Source organism: Doryrhamphus excisus, chromosome 5 (assembly GCF_030265055.1).
Source record: "Doryrhamphus excisus isolate RoL2022-K1 chromosome 5, RoL_Dexc_1.0, whole genome shotgun sequence".
Lineage (NCBI taxonomy): Eukaryota > Metazoa > Chordata > Actinopteri > Syngnathiformes > Syngnathidae > Doryrhamphus > Doryrhamphus excisus.
Window position 1 is genome coordinate 22,403,435 of NC_080470.1, and position 20,411 is coordinate 22,423,845.

General features: G+C 42.0%; 2 protein-coding genes across 2 annotated transcripts in view; one reads left to right on the forward strand and one right to left on the reverse strand.

Moving 5' to 3' along the window:
• nme7 (NME/NM23 family member 7) overlaps positions 1 to 7,077 on the forward strand; it is an 18,597-nt gene extending 11,520 nt beyond the window's left edge. Inside the window, exons 11-12 of the mRNA XM_058072721.1 lie at positions 4,905 to 5,012; positions 6,947 to 7,077. Of these exons, the coding sequence (XP_057928704.1) occupies positions 4,905 to 5,012; positions 6,947 to 6,979 (141 nt within the window). The 3' untranslated portion in view covers positions 6,980 to 7,077. The remainder of the gene's footprint in view (positions 1 to 4,904; positions 5,013 to 6,946) is intronic.
• atp1b1a (ATPase Na+/K+ transporting subunit beta 1a) lies at positions 7,074 to 20,411 on the reverse strand. The gene is made up of 6 exons (XM_058072725.1): positions 20,076 to 20,411; positions 11,742 to 11,870; positions 11,077 to 11,232; positions 9,466 to 9,641; positions 8,509 to 8,589; positions 7,074 to 8,134 (listed from the first exon to the last, which is right to left on the reverse strand). The coding sequence occupies exons 1-6, from the start codon at positions 20,170 to 20,172 to the stop codon at positions 7,880 to 7,882; spliced, it is 894 nt and encodes a 297-aa protein (XP_057928708.1). The 5' UTR covers positions 20,173 to 20,411; the 3' UTR covers positions 7,074 to 7,879.

Consider the following 20,411-nt stretch of genomic DNA (forward strand, 5'->3'; position numbering starts at 1 on the left):
GCGTGACGTGAAATCTAATGGATGTCACGCCGAGGCTCTGTTGCCGCGGCGACAGGAGGCAAAGAGCTCCCTGGATGGAACGTGACTCAGCAGAATCTGTTGCATTTTGGGTTAATTATCAATCATATTTTGTTTTCATCCTGCGTCCTTCTTGGCACCCCCCAGGTCAGAGATGAGCCTAATTAATGAGCTAATGATTACCAGGTCACATGACCCCCAACATCCTGCTCTTGTTGCCAAAATAATTAGGTCCTGGCTCGATACTTGCCCACATCCATTTATTGTCTCCTTAATGATGCCGGCATAGGGGCGGGGCTAGCAAATGAACCAATCAAAGTCACTTTTCCGCCCCCCCATTGCTGTTTTCAGGCTAGATCAATCAATGAGGCGGGGCTTATTTTATTCGACAACACAAAGTGATGTCAGTCACATTGGTGTCGTGTGTCGCTTCCCGCTTTTCCTGCTCACCATCTATGACCTTACAGCGACCTTCAGTGTGGCACAAACGTGACATAACTGTGAGACACGCGTCGTGTAAAGTGGTGCGACATGGTGGCCGAGAGGGGGGGGTTCACCAACAGGACACGTACATAGCTGAGGTCACAGTATTCCTTCATAAATGTTTACACTCGCAACGGGCTATCGACTTATCGATAAACAACGCATGAGTGGACAGCGTTGATAATAACGACGGACGGCCCCGCCCCCTTTTGTCTTATTGATTGATCAGCTGGTACAGTCATCGATGACGTATTCCTTCAGCCGCCTGGAGGAGACGCAACAAAAAAGCACAGCCATGTTTTTATTTATACATAAATACATAATGTAGACTAAATCATATCATATGATTATAATATATTTAAGGTGATTATTATATGTTATATTATAATATGATTACAATACATTGTTTAATATAAATATATATTACAAATAAATACCATTTATAAATATAACAATATAAAAATATGTACTGCATATAATACAATATAATATAATAATCATACAAATACAAACATACGTTTTTAAAATCACAAAAAATGCATAAATAAAAATATGTATAATAAATCATATATGATATGATTATACTACATGTATATTTTTTATATATTTATAGTGTAATACAAATATATACAATTTATCAACAGTAATAATATATATATAATATATATTTATTTTATAATAATAAAATATATCGAATAAATCATGCACAATACATATACGTATACAGTATAAATTACGAATATATATATTTGTAATTGTATAGTAATAATATAAATATAAACATAAAAATTATTATTCTAAAATTAAAAATTATATTTATGTGATGGTAAAAGTTCAAAATCCAGGTAGCCATGAATAGAACGAAGTAAAGCCACAAATGCTAACGTTTGGTGGGTTGTCCTATAATGTTCCATTCCAGTCCTGTAGGTGGCGGTAGCACGCATTTAAACTCCCAAAACAAAAGAAATGGAATAGAATTGAATGCAAGTCCCGTCAATAATCCAGTTAGAAAACGGTGATTTGCATCTTTATCCAGATCTGCACCAAACAGGTTGGCTTCAGAGGCTACTATCGGTGTGAATGAGTTTTCATGTTTGCGTAGACTAGCTAACGTAAGATCATTGGACACAGCCTGAAACAATCCTCCTCTTCATCAGCCTATAATTCATCATGGAGTGATATATCAATCTATCACCATGTTAGTTAAAAGTGAATTTTATTGGCTTCTTCTTTCCAAAAACGAACACACACATAGACTATGATTAATAACAGATGAATATGTATGATACTAGAATAACTAAATAAATATGTAAACATCAGTGGCTCCAGCATGTCGCTGTAACAGAGGATCTAATTGACCATATCACATGACCTCCATCTGCAGCGGCTTTTTGACTATTGATTACACCCCTCCTACCCCCCAGTACATTAGCAACCCTCTCCCCAGGGGCCATCTGCTGTTGCTTTATGACCGCAAAAACACGAAAACGTGAGAGGGCGAGGAAAAACTCATTTTGTCTGGCGTTGGACGTGCGTACGTGGTGAATAGTATCCATGGGTGAGGTCATAGCATTAGGAACACCTGCACACTCGCTTGACCGGATGAGGGGAAAACTCTGTTTCTGTTGTTTAGGTTTGCCTCGGTATGTTTTATTTGATATGCCGCTGATGACACTTTGTCCAGTATTTCCACCTCCGTTTCCGTGAAAGTCAGCTTCTTCAACATACGCACCCTTCTACGCAAAGTGGACCACAAATTGCGTGAATGTGTGCATACACCATATTTTATTGGTCTGAATATTTTGTTTGTATCACATTTTGGTTTTCTAGTAGCTACACATTTATCTGCGGCGGTCCAAATGTATTTGTGGTGTGCTGCCAGCAGAGTCACACAGAGTCTGACCTTCTTTTAGAACTTTATTCTGACCTGAACACATCAACAGCGCTGCAATCCAAACACCATATACAGTCATCGGAACGACACTTCCTCATTGGCACTAGATCATGGCGGGATGCATTCATGGACACTCTGAAAATCACAACAAAGTCTTTATTCATTCATTCATTTTCTACCGCTTTTCCTCACAAGGGTCGCGGGGGTGCTGGAGCCTATCCCAGCTGTCTTCGGGCGAGAGGCGGGGTACACCCTGGACTGGTGGTCAGCCAATCACAGGGCACATATAGACAAACAACCATTCACACTCACATTCATACCTATGGACAATTTGGAGTGACCAATTAACCTAGCATGTTTTTGGAATGTGGGAGGAAACCGGAGTACCCGGAGAACATGCAAACTCCACACAGAGATGGCCGAGGGTGGAATTGAACCCTGGTCTCCTAGCTGTGAGGTCTGCGCGCTAACCACTCGACCGCTGTGCCGCCCACAAAGTCTTTATTTGTGGTCTAAATCAACAGAAAAGCAAAGACAAACAATAATTGGATAATGCTATTTAACTATGCTTGAAAGTAGTTGTTAATCACGATTAATCATGATTAATTCATTTACAAAAATGTTTTGATTAATCTGATTACACTCTTAATCGCTTGACAGGGCTAATGCATGTATATTGTTGGTAATAGTATTTACTTAGAAATGATGGTATTGTGTTTGACGTACATCGTATAAGTCAGAGCTCAGCTTCAGTGTGACGAATAAAGAGGGTGTTGTTATGTCTCTTTTAGATACTAGTAGTGATTGCTCTACACCTCTTTGTCTGCCAAGGTCGTGACCTCTAGAGAGGATTAATGGGATGGTGAGAATAGGTTGTACTGACCTCTGTGTGTGTGTGTGACTAAGTTATAATAGTACACAAATTACTTAGAATGCATAGTAGTTGTATTTTTTTACATTTTACCCTGTCTATTGCACATACATAAAAAAACTGTATGTACGTGTGTGTGTGCGTGTGCGCACACATGCTTTGACGAAAGCCGCCATCATCGGTGGAGCGCCAGCGCGACGCCGCTCACTCTGCACAATGTAATTAAAGTTGTGTCAGAAAGGTCACTCAGGAGGAACCCACACAATTACACAACCATCACAATGACACGACTAACACGATTACGCCACACCGCTCCTCCCCTTCCCTTTCTCCCCCTTTGGAGACACACTCCATCTACTCCATCTCCATGTCTGTCTTCCTCGGCGCCATGTTTGACGGAAGCTAAGTCCTAATACTAGCTAGTGTGTTGTTTACGTCTATGCTGTGTCTATGGTATTAGTACTTAATGCATATGATGACTGTCCATCATGTGGTCCAACTCTAAGCTGGATACTACTACCTTTTTGTGTCTCTGATGTCCCACAATAAGTATCAGTGCTTTAACTAAGCACCACCGGGGACACTAGGTTTTGGGTTTGTAGCTTTAACACTGATGGCTCAAACCCATTGTAGCATTTGTGTTGCCAAGTCATTAATCAGACCCCTTTAGGTATCAATTCAGTTATTTTTCGGGTGCTGATTATGCCGTGAGCCTTGAAAAACTCGCCATATAACCGGTGGGTGTATACATAGAGTGGCCGCATCTGTCATCTCGCTAGGGGCGGGTCCAAGGTGGAACCATCCATGTCCATAAGGACATAAGGAGGGGGGGGGTTCCTTCAACTTGACAAAGGAGCCTCTTGTCCTCAAAGTAGACAGCATTTTATCGTGTTTTGATGCTCCTAAGCAATTAAAAAGTCACTTTTTACACCTTTTGAGTAGGTAATGTTGCTGGTACGGCTCCAACATGGCGGCTGTGTCAAACATTCCACAGGCAGCATCCTGAGCATGTGTCCTTCCGTGAAGGTCACAGCCGGCCTCGCTCGGCCACTTTGTGCCTCCAGGAAATGAAAGCCCTCCCACCGGGGGGAGGGGATCGGGTAGGTGGGGGGGGGGGGGGAGAAGAGCAGAAGCAGAAGTGAGTCACACACGCCTGATAAATGACGGTTTTTGGCAGGAGAGGAAACCTGAAAGGACACACTGCAATCGCTGAGTCGTGGAAAGCAGATCATGTGATGCCGTTGAGGGGAAAAAAAAAAAAAAGAATCATGTGAAGTCAAAAAGTGGGCGTGTCGTCTGCAAATCCAGATCGTGTCAGGCAGGAAGTCACATAAACGCAGGAAGACTAGTCCACCTTGGCTTACGTCCTTCATTGTCTCCTACAACAAAGGCGCCTTCTTGTGATGTTGACATTTGACCTCACACATACACAATGATAAACACCATTAAACCATTTACATCGACATTGTCCTTCACACACACACACACACACACACACACACACACACACACACACACACACTCTCCAACACCTCACTGATTCATTACTAACAGTATTTACCCCTGCTCAGTTCAAGGTCAGTGGGATAAATGAGTTCCATTGGAGACTCAAGGAGAAAAATGTTGTTCTTTCTACAGGACATCGCGCGGCACCTTCGTCCTACTACGCTGCGTGCTCTTTACGGCACGGACAAAGTCAAGAACGCCGTCCACTGCACAGACCTTCCTGAAGACGCCGTCTTAGAGGTGGGTGGTGGCGTTGGCACGCTAACACGCTAATACTCCGTGTTATTGGTCTCATACAGAGTCAAACCCTGCCCTCTACCCGACTGTCTTACAAGACGTATGCCTTCATCGCTTCATGCTCAGAGACTAGATAGGACAGCTCTAGTCTGAATAGAGCACTTTTAAGCACTCCAGCATTAACAACAATACACTTTCAATACACTATTGTGACATCTCTTCACACTTATTGAGTCATTCTGAAAAGTACTAGATAGGACAGCTTTGGCCTGAATAGAGTATTTTTTAAAAACTGTTTCAATTATTTAAAGTTCCATCATTAGCGACAACACACTTCCAAAACTCTATTTTGGCATCTCTTGACATATATTTAAAAGTGATGAAATGTACTATATAGGACAGCTTTGGCCTGGATATAGCACTCTTAAACTATTTAAAGTTCCACCATTAAGGACAACACACTTCCAATACACTATTGTGGCATCTCTTCACACTTATTTAATCATATTGAAAAGTGCTTGATAGGACAGCTTTGGCCTGGATATAACACTTTTAAACTATTTAAAGTTCCACCATTAAGGATAACACACTTCCAATACACTGTGGCATCTCTTGACACTTCAAAATGCTGAAAAGCACTAGATAGGACGTCTTTAGCCTTTATTGAACACTTTTAAACCGTCCAAATTCCAGCATCAGAGACAACACACTTTTGATACTATCTGTGGCATATCTTGACACTTATTTGAAAATACTAGATAGGACAGCTGTAGTCTGAATAATTACTTTTTTTTCAAAATTTCAGCATCTTGAACACCACATTTCCAATACAGTATTGTGGAAGGTAGATATTGCAGCTCTTAAACTGTCCACACTTTAGTGAAAATACTAGATAGGACAGCTGCAGTCTGAATATATTGTGGTACCACTTTTGGAAGGTAGACATTGCAGCTCTTAAACTGTCCACACTTTAGTGAAAATACTAGATAGGACAGCTGCAGTCTGAATATATTGTGGTACCACTTTTGGAAGGTAGATATTGCAGCTCTTAAACTGTCCACACGTTAGTGAAAATACTAGATAGGACAGCTGCAGTCTGAATATATTGTGGTACCACTTTTGGAAGGTAGACATTGCAGCTCTTAAACTGTCAACACTTGAAAATACTAGATAGGACAGCTGCAGTCTGAATATATTGTGGTACCACTTTTGGAAGGTAGATATTGCAGCTCTTAAACTGTCCACACTTTGGTGAAAATACTAGATAGGACAGCTAGAGTCTGAATATATTGTGGTACCACTTTTGGAAGGTAGATATTGCAGCTCTTAAACTGTCCACACTTTAGTGAAAATACTAGATAGGACAGCTGCAGTCTGAATATATTGTGGTACCACTTTTGGAAGGTAGATATTGCAGCTCTTAAACTGTCCACACTTTAGTGAAAATACTAGATAGGACAGCTGCAGTCTGAATAAAGCACATCTCTATTTAATGCTGGAGCTGTCCTATCTAGTCTTGGAGCATGAACGGGTGAAGCCTGCTCGGTTGAGAGGCTAAATGTTTTCCTAAGACAACCTGAACGGTCCGGTTCCAATGTATTGAATGCCCAGAGAGTGACCTGAATGAATGGGAATAGTCACAGGCATCCTGTCCCCCTACCCTTCCCAGCCTCTGTGCAAATGGGCCTTTCAGACGTGTCCCATGACCGAGGCGTGGGCCGGGCCCGCCTCAGATCTCTCACGGTGTGACGGGAACACAAGAATGGATTGGCCAAAGGGATTTGAAACAAAAGCTTTGTTTAGGGGGATGGAGGGGGAGGGGGCGCTGGTGGCTGTGTACTGTTGACCCATCCAGCTGATCTGAAGGCATAAAGCCTCCTTGTTCACCGTTAGTCCAAACTAACCGGGCCGACCGGGCTCATGCGTGTCTTCCACAGGTGCAGTACTTCTTTAAGATCTTGGATGGATGACCACAAACACACATCAGACCTTATCTCGGTTTTCTTTTATTGTTTCAGCCAGATTAAATAAAGTAACAAGACGACTCTGGACAAAGTGTTCTGATGGGTTTGGTTTTTTTTTTTTTTTTTTACACCCCCACAACATGAAATTCTTCTCACGGCAAGTGAACATCTTCTAACACGGGATACTGCATTGCCTTGGATACTCTTTCAACTTTTCACCAGTGACTTTGGTATCGGATTGAAACATGACACGTTTTATATAGAGTGAGAAAAAAAAATGTACAACTGCATAAATATAAAATTCTTCCACCATGAAAATGGCTAAAACATTCAAGAGTGGGCCACGCCCGCTTCAACTCGACTAAAAACTACGAAAAGAACGACAAAGGAATAAAAAGGCGTACAAACTGATCCTTCCCACAGTCAACTTGATCGTGTCGAGCGTTTCCTAAAGAGGTTCTGTACCACGCTAGTATTTCAGTTAGTCGGAGCACGTTAACACACACACACACGCATAAACACACCCGCGCGCCGGGAGCACTGAAAGCGGACAAGACACGGAGAGATTACAAGACACAAACACGTCTCGCTACACGTCAGTAGTAGTGGAATTGCAGTTTTGACAGTAATCCATGGCTCAAGGAATATTCATGTACAGTAGAATAAATATGTCGCTATTGCTACTACGTTCTAAGCCTCAACACACACACAGAAGCCTAGTGTGAAGCACACTGATTTAAGTGGAGGTCCTGTATAGTATGAATCTTCAAAGACTAGTGGTGTTTTTTGTCGTTTTTTTTTTCTCTCTAATATCTCAATTTGCTCTACATTGGAGTTGCTTTTGCCTTTTCTTTTTTTTGTTTAAACTTGACTTTTAAAGCGACGGTGCGCTGATCACAACCGAGGTCATGAGCTGACTGTGAGCTTGATGTCAAAACGTCCTTGATATCGGTCTTTGTCGCTGTAGTCGATGTTGGCGCCGTACGCCTTGCACTCGATGCGAACCTCCTGGTTGTGGGTAACGTTGAACTTGATGGCCACCAGGGGCTGGAGGTACTGGGGGTGCAGCAGCTTGCCGTAGTAAGGGTAGTACTGGAGGGGGAAGCTCCCGTCGAAGCCAAAGTACTGGATGTCATGGATCTTTCCGACGTCTTCCGGTCTCTGAAAAAATGAAAGAAGGAAAAAGGCGATGAAAAACCTCTCAAAGAACAACATCCTCTTGAAGCGGGGGTGCCCGTTATGAAGCCCGCGGATGCTTTAATTGTCAATTCTACAAGAATTTTAGAACACCTAGTTACGTATTAACATTCAAGTCAATGAATACCAAGGTTAAGTACTGGAAAGTACTGTGTATTTCGGAATGGTACCGTTTCAGGGACTACAAAATGGGCTAACAGTTTCAATCTGTTCAGCAGGAATGGAGCGAGTCAACAAATTTAATTAAATTTAATTAAATTTAACGTTTAATGTGTGGCCCTGGTTGGAAAACATTTGGGCACCCCCCCCCCGTCTTCAAACAACTGCCAAGAGTCAACCTTGTTCTTGCAGAAAATGGGGATGGAGTTGGCGTTTGCTCTGGGCTTGATCTCATCTGCTAGCGACGCGAGGGTCGGAGCCTAAAAAAAAAAGAAAGAGGACACACTGTTAGACACCCATCTTGGATTCTACCATCTTTTTTCCAGAATTTGATGTTTTATCAGTGAATATTGGCTGTAATACAATACGGGGTGGCCAAAAGTACTGTTACCGTAGTAGTATTTCTGCTAAATATATCAAAGACTCATATATGGGATATGATCAATTCTACTTCCTGTTTGCAACCACAATTCAATTTTTGTTAATTTTGAACAAGTCAGTTTTAGTCCAACGGAAGTCTCCGCTGAAAAACACAAATCCCAAAATGCGCTTCCATCACATGACTCAACTGTTTAGCATATGAAATAACACAAAAGTACAGAAACCATGCATTTATTGACCTTATTTACTTTGAGAAGTCAAATACCACAAAGTGGAATTCCTTCTTCATAAGCCTTCTGAGTACGGTTTGTGACATTAGAGCCCTCTAGATATGATATAACACCCCTATAGTCACATTTACACCATTACCCAATATAGTGTAAGACTATAAATTAGGGGTGCATAATAATTATGAGGCAATTATGACATCATACTGAGAAATGTGTTAAAAATAAAAAATGAGGTGAGGTTACCCAATCATACTCATAATCATATTTTTTTTCATAATTCATGCACATAAAACTTCCCAGCCACCTGAAAGTGATCGGTACAACACTGCGTTTGAAAAGTGCTAAATATTTGCCAGAGACCTCCGTGGCCTCACAACGGCTACTCGGTGCGTGTGCCCGAATACAGTGCACCTTGCTGGGCCCCGGCAGGTGGCTCCCTCCGCTCTGTACTCCTGTTCCCCTGATAGCAGCCATTTATGATTTATGAAATGGTGTATTTTGGGTCTGAGTTGTCTCTTTGCTCACCTTGGGCCGGAAGTTGACGATCCTGTTGAGCTTGACGATGATGCAGGGCTGTCCTTCCTGGAAGCCGAAGGTGGTGTCGGTCGCGCCGGAGCAGATGTCCAGCCAGGACCTTCGAAAGCGGCAGGCGTTGCGCTGACCTTGGCTGCTGTCGCGGACCTTGTACACCTCAGGTGTTGCTGAAGGAGGTCACGAGGAGGTGCGTGAATATAAAGGTTTATGTTCTGACAACACTACCTTTCCTTGATGCATTCATTAGGACAGTTCCTTCTTTTAGGCTCCCCTATCATGCACCAAGGTCGTGATGACCTTCCAACAGTAACAAGGTCCAAATCCAATGCCAAGCGACATGATCCCGCCCGTGTATATGCTTTGCATCAAAGGAGGCTTCGCTACTTATCTTAAAATGAAACTATGTTGTCCAACTGCAACAACTAGTTCTTCCTCAGGGAACATGCTAATCTAGCACAAAAGTTGATGTTAAAATGTACTGTTAGCACTGTAGCTCACATTGCTATGCTAGTGTTGCTAACGTTTGTGTCCCATTCTATTGTATGTCATACAGAGCATCTACTACATTGGCCAAATACAGAGTGGAAGTACAGCTGGGATAGACTCCAGCACCCCCTGCAACCCTTGTGAGGATAAGCGGTAGAAAATTAATCAATTAATGTATGAATTAATTTGTTTACATCAATTCCCCAAGCTATAGGATCACTGCAGGGACAGAACAGACGGCCGACGCCAGCATAGCAAGCTACTGAGCTAAACAGCTAGCCTCTACAATTGACTTATTCTCAAATTAAAAGTGTTTCCAGCCGAGGGTGGAAGCAGGACAAAGACTAAAACGTACCACTTCCACACAGAATGAGAGAACCTTTTTTTTCAGCCATGGAATGTCGGCTCAGTCTCCATGGCGGGTGAAAGGTAATCCATGTCATGTCTCGTAGACATGTTAGACCAGGGGTCTCAAACACCTAGTTTGAGGCCCCCGCCTTGATATGAAAGTTTAATGTTAGTGCGGCCCGCGCAAGTTTGATATGGATGCTGTATGGTATCATGTACCCAGAACAAATTATTACGTTTGATTAATGTTCATGTTAAAGGTTAAATAACTGTTAATAGTTATCCTCCATATCCGTGTGGAAGTGGTAAGTTTTTGGCTATTTAAGTTTAAAGGAAATAACTTGAAGGCTACCGTTTAGGTCGCTAGCTCTCTAGTTTGCGAGTTAGCATGTGTCTCAAGACCCTGCAGTTGCGCAATATGTTGTAAATAAAAAGAGTATAAATGTGACTATAGTCGTGTTTTGTCATGTCTACAGGGCATGTCTAATAATGCTTTGTCAAGTAGTTTGTAAAATAAATTACTCGCAAAAAATGCGACTTATACTCCAGTGCGACTTATGTATGTTTTTTTCTACCTAATTATGCATTTTTGGCATTGTGAGACTACTCCGGAGCCACTTATAATCCAGATAAAACCACCTTATAGTGACCTAATCTCATGTATCGTCTTGTCTCGTGACACCCCAAGTTATTATTAATCGATTATTGATCGCTCAGTACACGTGACATCAGCTGCGTTAAGATAGCGACATCCATTTTTCAACTTGCCTGAACAATCTTCAAATTTGAGCGTGTCGGTCTGCTTGTCGTCGTCGTAGAGGCTGAGGAACTTGGTCATGCTTTCCACGTAGGTCGTGTAGGTCTTACTGTCGCTCATGTTGAAGGAGATCTCAGACTTCTCAGAGCGCGGAGTGTGCGACAGGCCTGCGACGACGAGAGGAAAGAAGATGAGGTGAGCATGGAGGGACCACCGCTAAAGGTGCTTCCTCGCTATCGTCTGGTGTGACTCCTTCACAATGGAAACTTTTGCATCCGCTTGTGTGTGTGTGTGTGTGTGTGTCTGTGTGTTGGGGGGGGGGACTTCCCTCGGCTTCCTTCCTCTATCAGTCCACTCTGCCAGAAAGCCAAGTCGCTGCTTTAGTGACGATGAACAGTCGTGCGAGACTGACAGGCGGTAAAGTCAACCCGCCCGCAATGTCCGCTAAAAATACCACAAGCTCTGTTTCCCCCGTGAAAGATTGCTATGCAACACGACGACAATGAGGATCCCCCGTGCATGTACGTGAGCCGCCCACGGGAGGGTGCCCGCAAGGGGGTGGGGTGGGGGGGGGACTGGGGGTTTGCTCTGAATGGCAGTGAAGGACAAAATGGCTGAAGCTGTCTCAGATCCAAAACAAAAGCACAGCACAGACAGGGGGTGTGTCGTTTCATACCTGGGGGGGCCACCCTGTCCTGGTAGGTGGGCTTGTACTCGCTCAAGGTGAGCAGCATCACTTGAATGGTCCCGACAAAGATGGCGGCCAAGCACCCGTAGAAGATGACGTAAAACAAAAAGATTTTGACTGTGGGGAAGAAGAAGAAGAACAGTCAGGGACATCCAACATCTTGCCACATAGTGAGAACTCAAAGGATGCAATTATATAAAGTACAGATTTCAAGAAACAAATGCATGCATCACGATATAGAAAAAAAAGATTATTATTAGTATCAGCTTCATTATCCAAATATTTCCTTCTCGTTATGACTTCCCATAATTCCCATAATATAGTAACTTTTTCCCCAACCTCAAAAAACTTTACTTGTTTTGTTTGCTTCTCAAATAAACATATTTCTTGCTACTAAAATGGGTTTCTTCATAATATATAAACTAATATATTCTTGTAAAATTGTGACTTTTTTCCTCCCTTGTTAGAATACCAATTTCTTAATTTTTAAGTTAGGTTTTTATTTACAAAAAATTACATTTTTTCCCTTCAATTTTTCAAAAAATTCAACTTTCTTCTTGTAATTATTTTATTCCTATAATATTTTGACTTTATTCTGGTTAATATTGACTTATAATACTACGACTATTAATTCATTCATTTTCTACCGCTTATCCTCACGAGGGTGGCGGGGGTGCTGGAGCCTATCCCAGCCATCTTTCGGTGAGAGGCGGGATACACCCTGGACTGGTGGCCAGCCAATCACAGGGCACATATAGACAAACAACCATTCACACTCACATTCATACCTATGGACAATTTGGAGTGGCTAATTAACCTAGCATGTTTTTGGAATGTGGGAGGAAACCGGAGTACCCGGAGAAAACCCAGGCATTCACGGGGAGAACATGCAAACTCCACACAGAGATGGCCGAAGGTGGAATCGAACTCGGGTCTCCTAGCTGTGTGGCCTGCATGCTATCAACTCCCCCGCCGTGTAGCCCCATGCTACGACTACAGCAACTAAAATTACATTTTTTTCTCACAATGTTACGCCGTTATTCTGGGAAAACTATGACGTTTCACCATTACAATAACTTTTTCTCTGTAATATTTTGACTTTATTTACATAAAAGCTGTTTTTCCATTCTCGCTTTATTTCAAAAGCTTTATTTCTACTTTTCCTTTATTCTGGTTAACGTTATAACTTTCCAAAAATCACAACTTTGTTTCTCAAACTTTTTTCAATGTTTCAACTTTATGTTCCTAAAGAGACGCAAGAGACGCCAAAACCAAAGAACAGCTCCAGGCCACACTTTGGATGGCCCTGACAGCGATGACATGCGAAGTGTCCACGTCCATCAGCCCCCACCAAGCCTTTGTGGGATGTCCTTCGTCTATGTATAGGACAGTAGCATGTTTTCTCAAAGGAATCTGTGACTTCCAAACAGCTGTTTTTAATTAAGGACATCATGAGAACACAAGCCTGAAAGGACTTATTGACAATCCCAAACGGGGTTTGTGGGGGGGACTAATTGTTCCTGTCATGAGGATCTCTTTCTCGTCTACTATGGCGAGGTCCTACTTTTCCAGTGGTCTCCTGTTGCGGTTGGGGGTTATTTAGAGAAGTTGAGGATGAGTCATGCTGATTCCTGCCATTGGAACAAGCTTCCACGCACGAGCACCCCCCACCCCAGTGTCACTACTGGGAACCGGCTTGGCATGGAAACAGTGGTTGTTGTTCCGCTTAAGCCAACAGTCCCACTTTTAAGTCGCATTATTCACGTTCTTCTGGTGTGGATTGAAACCTTTCACATTTGCATTCCTTCTTTGGACAAACACTTTGCTGTGCGACATAACATACACTTAACATGTATGTTCTTGTCTTCTACATCAATGACTGGAAAACCACACTTTTAACTCAAAAGAGTATCTGCGAATCAATTCTCGTTCAATTAAAAGAGTCGTTCGAAAGACTTGGTTGCACTACAAATTTCCCCCTCTGTATGAGTAAGCTGGTGAGTGGGTGACAGCCATCGAGATATCATTGCATAATAACGCACCACGTTTCACACTAGTAATGCCAACAGAGTTAGCACTAGGCCTGTCATGGTAATCAATACATAAAGTAACTGCACGATAAACAGAAAAGAGTCAATTTAGTCGGCTTTGATATATTGACATGGGGCCGCACGGTGGTCAAGTGGTTAGCATGTTGGCCACACAGTTGGGCTCGGTTCCCCGCTTGGGCGTCTGTGGGTTTTTTCCGGGGGCTCCGGTTTTCTCCCACATTCCAAAAACATGCTAGGTTAATTAGCGACTCCAAATTGTCCATAGGTATGAATGTGAGTGTGAATGGTTGTTTGTCTATATGTGCCCTGTGATTGGCTGGCCACCAGTCCAGGGTGTACCCCGCCTTACGCCCGAAGACAGCTGGGATAGGCTCCAGCATATCCGCGACCCTTGTGAGGATAAACATCATAGAAGATGGATGGATGGGTATATTGTTTGTTCTTCTCCGCTCTCTCACTCTGTGAATCTGTTTCAACACCTGGATGTTGGTTCTATAGAGGAATGAGCAAGTGAATGAACCCTCCATCGTCATTAGTCTCTTTGTCCCAGGAGGGAGAGGCAGGACTTCGAGAGAGTGATTTCTTCAGCTGTGTATAAAACAGAATCTGAAATCAATTTCAGTCGATTTGCGCATTTTGTGACATGAAAAAGCTAATTCCCGAAGTAGAACACCTCAAGAAAAAACACCTCTTTGCACCAAATGCATTTTGCTGCATCCCAAACGTGTACGTACTTTGACCAAAGTCTGACAAAACGTTACACATCAATAAATGTAATGAGCATATTCCACACACAACACTGCTAAAAGTGAATCTAGGAAGTGTACGTCTGCATTGATACACAATTTGACCTTTAGAGTATTTCCAGGTTTTTTATTCAGAATGACAAATAGATTTTTTTTTTCGAAAGTAAAAGTTGATTGATACAGTGTACTCGCAGTATCAAAAAAATACACAATAATACTGTTTTCATCATTTTTGGGACAATTATCATCCAGAAAAAATTGCATAATTGAAACATTGGAAATAGATTACGCATAACTCAAAACAGTATTTTTGCTGCTGTAACTCCCATCCAAACAATACTTGTTTAACCATGGCTACTACATAAAAGTAGGATTTCTTATTTGTAATATTTTTGTAGTTTGAGCATAGAAAACAACTTTTTAAATATGCTTTTAAAATGGGAACTGCACTTTTTTTTATTTTGCCCATCATTCACAATCATTATGTGAAACATTAAAAATGCATTATAACGAGAATACAAGTTAATATGAGTTAGCCAACAATGCATATCATTGGGCTAACAATGCACATCATTGGGATACACCCATTTTCAGTATGAAGACCTCTTAAAAAACCCTCTAACAACGTTTGTATGGTTTGATATACATGCTGTGATCATGCATTAACACGTACACTGATGGTAATATGTAATTGTTGCCCTATTTTCATGATTTAAAGCACTACCCAAACTTCCCATGGGTATTTCCTATGATGTCCGTTTTTAGCTTGCTCATATTAACTTGTTTTGGGCAAAATTCCAAAACAAGTGCACTTACTCTGCAGGACTGCAATCTATTTGAGGTGGTGGTCGTAGGGGGACATAATGACTAATGATGCATGAAAAACATGAAAAGCAAAACAAATTTTTAGACATACATACATTTTTTAATCGTATAAAAAAAATCTGTATTTATATTTGAATTCATTCATACTTTATTTTTACTTTTTAATATATTTATTTTATGAACTTTAAAAAAAAAATCAAAGATTAAAAAAATCTAATTTTTTTTTCACTAAATTACTTTTTTTGTCAATTTTGTCCAAAAATTTGCAGTGCATTGAAATGGAGTTTGGTGTTCTTCTTTATCGCCTTTCATTGGGTCCAGACCGCGCCATGCTAAATCAATTTCCATAAAGTAGGATTTCTTATTTATAAATAGAGTATTTTTATAGTTACAGCATAGAAAACCTGTGTACGACCTTAATACGCTTTATAACATTGTTAGAGCCCTCTACAGTCACTTTTATAACCCCTATTACTCAATATAGTACACATGATAAGAGAAAATATGACATAATTAAGACGAGTGCTTGTGTGTGGCTGTCAATGTGTTCCGGTGCCAGGGAGTTGACTGTGTCACGGACCGGAAATGCTTTGCATGGGTTACGTCTGCAGCAGCAGCTTTTGCTATGTTAGGGATTATTTATTGTGCCTGTGATGAGCTCATTCAAACTTGCAATAAAAGCCTGTTGTTCCACCAATCTAACCAAGTCTGGTGCTTGTGTCTCACTCGACATTACAGTACCAATATTACATTAACACATGTTTTATTTTCCTGCCTCAGGGGAAAAAAAAATAGCATAATGTGCTAAAATGAGTCTCATTTACAGCCTGTAAGTGGTTATAATGAGCACTGTCCTGTATTAAATAAAAATATTAATAAAAAATACTGATGGCTATATCACAACACCTTAGAATTAGACTTTTTGAATTTTTGTATTTTACTTCGCAACAAAAAAAAATCACCCACAGTAGCATCTGCAGAGAAGAGCGATACCTGCGTTCACGTCGGAGTCAACCAAAGTCTCTTCAAAAGATTTGCCATTAAAGAATATCTAGTGGGTACTAATTACATGTCACCACTGTTCCCTCCTGCTACATGTTCTTGTTCTCCGGCAGACCAGGTGCGTTACAAACTCTGGAAAGCAGGTAGCGCCAAATCTATTTGTGGTGGTCCAAATGTATGTGAACGAGTGCATGGTAAACTTGGTGTTGTAGTAGCAATACCATGAAAATATTTACCATATTAACCAGGCATCCCCTAAAGACTTCTAGGGCGTGGCTTGCTTAAATAAACAGAAAGCAGGCTTGAGCAATGTCTCTTGCTACAACTTGAAATAAACAGAGTTAGCGGTCTTGTATGTATATAGTACACAGACACACAAGTTTTCATCCTCATCCCTGATCACTTTCCTGTTGTCATGGCGTCCTTCCAGTTCCGCTGCCACTTACAAAGCCGAGCCCGCGGGAACCAGTTAGACGGGCCGAGCGCAGGTTTAACCCACAGTCACCCTCCCCCCGGTCTGACTGTTGGCTGATAAGTAGCGCAGATCCTAGCGTGCTACTGCAACTACTCAGGAACATGAGACCAAAGGCTTCCCTACCTGTACAGCCATTTTAGCTACGCTCACACAAATACACAATGTAAACTCACATTATTTCATGTTCAAACATATAATGTATACTCTCTTGTTGTCACAACACCTTCTACCCGCCTTTTTTTTTTACATGTTATCAGCCACAACTAAGTTACAGTATGTTGTCCATGCTCAGTAGAACGATCACAAGGACATCCAGTGATTTGATTAGATTTGGCGCTACATGTTGACCCTCGTTCATAAACACATAACAGGACGATCTGGGAGTGGAGCTTGTCATTCCAAATCCGTACAGTAGGTTGCATCATGACTCCGCGTCTTAACACACCTGCTTTGCCAGTGAGTAAGAAGATGCAGCATGAGGGAATCAATTGAACATAGCGACTGTGTCGCTATACTTCACGTGCATTGTGACCCCAGGTTTTTCCTATACGAGCGGTATAGCTAATATACTTGTGAGACAGGCACCAAAACAATCACAAATCGCATTGTACAAAAACAATCGTTTTTTTTTTGTGCCCAACTGTTTCCCCAAGTACATTATTTTGGGTGTCAACGCATAAAAGTGACAAATAACATAAGTAACTTCATTTACAGTGCATCTTTGACTCATCCAATATGGCAGCGACGTTGACGTATGCCTCAGCACTTGATACGGCGTCTCGGTCTCCATCATCCCCCCCACTCGGCTAGGAAACACATTTATAACAATACACGAGCGTGCATCGTATGTCTTATTTTCTCTTACTATGTCTACTAAAAGGAGCGTAAAAGTGACTAGAGGGGTGTTATTTCCTGTCTAAAGGGCTCTAATAATGTTAAAGCAAAAATATTCCATCCACTATCTATACTGATTATCCTCAAAAGCATTCCACTTATCATATCATATCCTTATCATAGTTGAGTCTGGAAGCAATACCATAAAACCACCATAAACAAATAATTACTGCACTGTAGCTACAAATCCAGCAGAGGGCGCTGTCTCGACTTAATTCACTCATCTTTTTCCAGCAGGAAGATGCTCTGGCAAGGCATGATGTGTAACTGCATAATAGTGTAAACTGTATGTGTAATTTAAAATGTGTTTAATTACTGTGAGGTATATAATTGGGTTTAGAGCACACGTGTAAAACACAAGACCCAGGGGCTAAATTTGGGCCGCGGCACTGCATCATGTTGGACCTTCTTGCAGACCTTATGTAACAAAGTATTTAGCACAAAATTCACAACAATTCTTAATCAGGGTGCCAGATAAACACAAAAAGTCAAAATATTTGAACTTTACACAACTAAAAATGGCAGCACTTTAACTATTAAACTCTGTTTGTACTAAATAATACCTTAAAGAGGCATAGGACAGTCAAAAGTAATCAGTAAAAAGTAAAAATGTAGCTTTTGCCCAGACATTGGGGGAATGACGAAAAGGTGATCACTCAACAATAACTTTATTGAAACAAACAACTACGACAAAACAACCTCAGTTGGAGATCCACGGAATATCGGAAAGTAGAAAGTTCTCGCAGACGGAATAGACATGTAAAAATGTCCAGTTCGGCCCACAACCTAAAGAAGTGTTGTAGGTTTTGGCCTCCTGTGTGATTAAGTTTGACATCTCTGGTTTAGAGTATCAAAGAAAGCGTCATTGTGCCTGTTACTGCTAACGACGTGATTGAGGGTTTTTTAAGAAATGTTTTCTGGACGCTGTGCTTCTCCCAACAGCAAAGAAACAAATCCGTACACTTTTAACTACACGATTCTCAGGTGAAGTCGTCACCAGTGTTTACCCACCACTGGAACGGGCACAACAACCTGGAACAACTCAAATGGAAAAGCCCCTCCCCCGACAGACTGCAGCAGCAGTGTGTGGTGAACAAGCCATCACCACGTTCACACTAGTTCACACTAGTACACACACACACACACACACAAACCCCAGCCTTGCCCTGCTTGTGGTGTGTTCACTGACAGTCTGTCGACTTTGAACAGCAGCAGCCAGTGTCTTGCAGTCGACGTTTAAAAGCAAAAAAGAAGGCAACGTCCATCTTGCTTTGCTGTCATTTTACCGCCGCGCTTCGTGGTGCGTTCAGTGGCAAACCTGTTGCGTTCAGTGTCACGTTTTGTGGCTACTAAAGACGAACCGTGTACATGTTGTGTAGTAAATACACGGTAAAGAGCGATGCTTCCTGTTCTGAACAGGAGAGGAAAAAGAAGCTAGTGTGTTCAATGGAGATGGGGGGGGGGGGGGCAGCCCTTGAGAGACATGTGAGTCGTGATCTGTTCGACAGCACCGTTTCCAATAACGAAAATATGATTAACATGCAACTCGCTGGGATTCTGGCCAACCACAAACTCCGACACATTATGCTAGAATTACAAAAACTACAGAGGGATGTCGAAAGTGATATTTTATTGAAAGGCGGCCATTAAGAACATAGCCAGGTCCGTCAAAGACGGCAATTATTGCAAAGCAGCGGATCAATGGCAGGTTTTTCCTCATGTGGCGTACAGCTGGGGGAGGGATTTGAACTCCCCACTAAACAACTTTCACCATCGGCTCAAGTGGGAAAAAGTCCCGGCTAGGCTCAGAAGCCTGTCCTTCAGGGGTGACCTTTTCCATTTGGTATCGCCGCTGATTTTCCAATCAATCAGCTCATAGGGGCGACGCCTTTTTACTCATCGCCATTAACCTTCCATCTAACAGTCTTGCTTCAGAATCATCGCAGTATTAAAAAGGTAAGAGTTAACTTAATCAAACAAGTGTGCAATTTTGTATGCAAAAAGAGACATGGGTTGGGGTTTGGGGGAAGGGAGGGAGGGGGGCAGACTAAAAAAAATAAAAAAACAAAACAAGTCACGACGCAGCCTTATGCTCGAACAGGTGCTGCTTTCCTGATCGGAACACGCCAGAAAATGGAGGTGAAAGGAAATACATATTTAGAGATTAGCATGACATTCTAAAGTTAGCATCAAAGAAAACGTAGCTTCTTCAAATAAAAAGAAAAGCTAGGCTAGTAAAAGAAGCAGCAGCAGCCAGTCTGGTAAAACATGAAGAAGAAGCTAAGCTAGTAAAAGAAGTAGAAGAAGCTAAGCTAGTAGTAGCACTCACACCAACTGCCGCCGGTACGCCCCAGAAACTCTTTCTTCTCGGAATTCCACATAAATTTCCTCCAGCCGCCGTCGGTGTCCTTATTATTCCCCGACATGTTGACAACTCCCGGACACGATCCAACTTTTTCTTCTTTATTTTTCTTCAACCCTCCCCGACTCTTCTGTGCGCGGTGGAGGAGACGACTGCTGCTGCGAAAAGGACACTTTGAGCGCCCGCACCACCACTTCAAGCTGGTCTGTCTCTCTCTCGCTCTCTCTCTCTTTTTTTTTCAATTCGTCCTCTCTCCTCGACGAGCTCTCTCTCTGTCTCTCTCTCCCCCTCTCTCTCACTCTC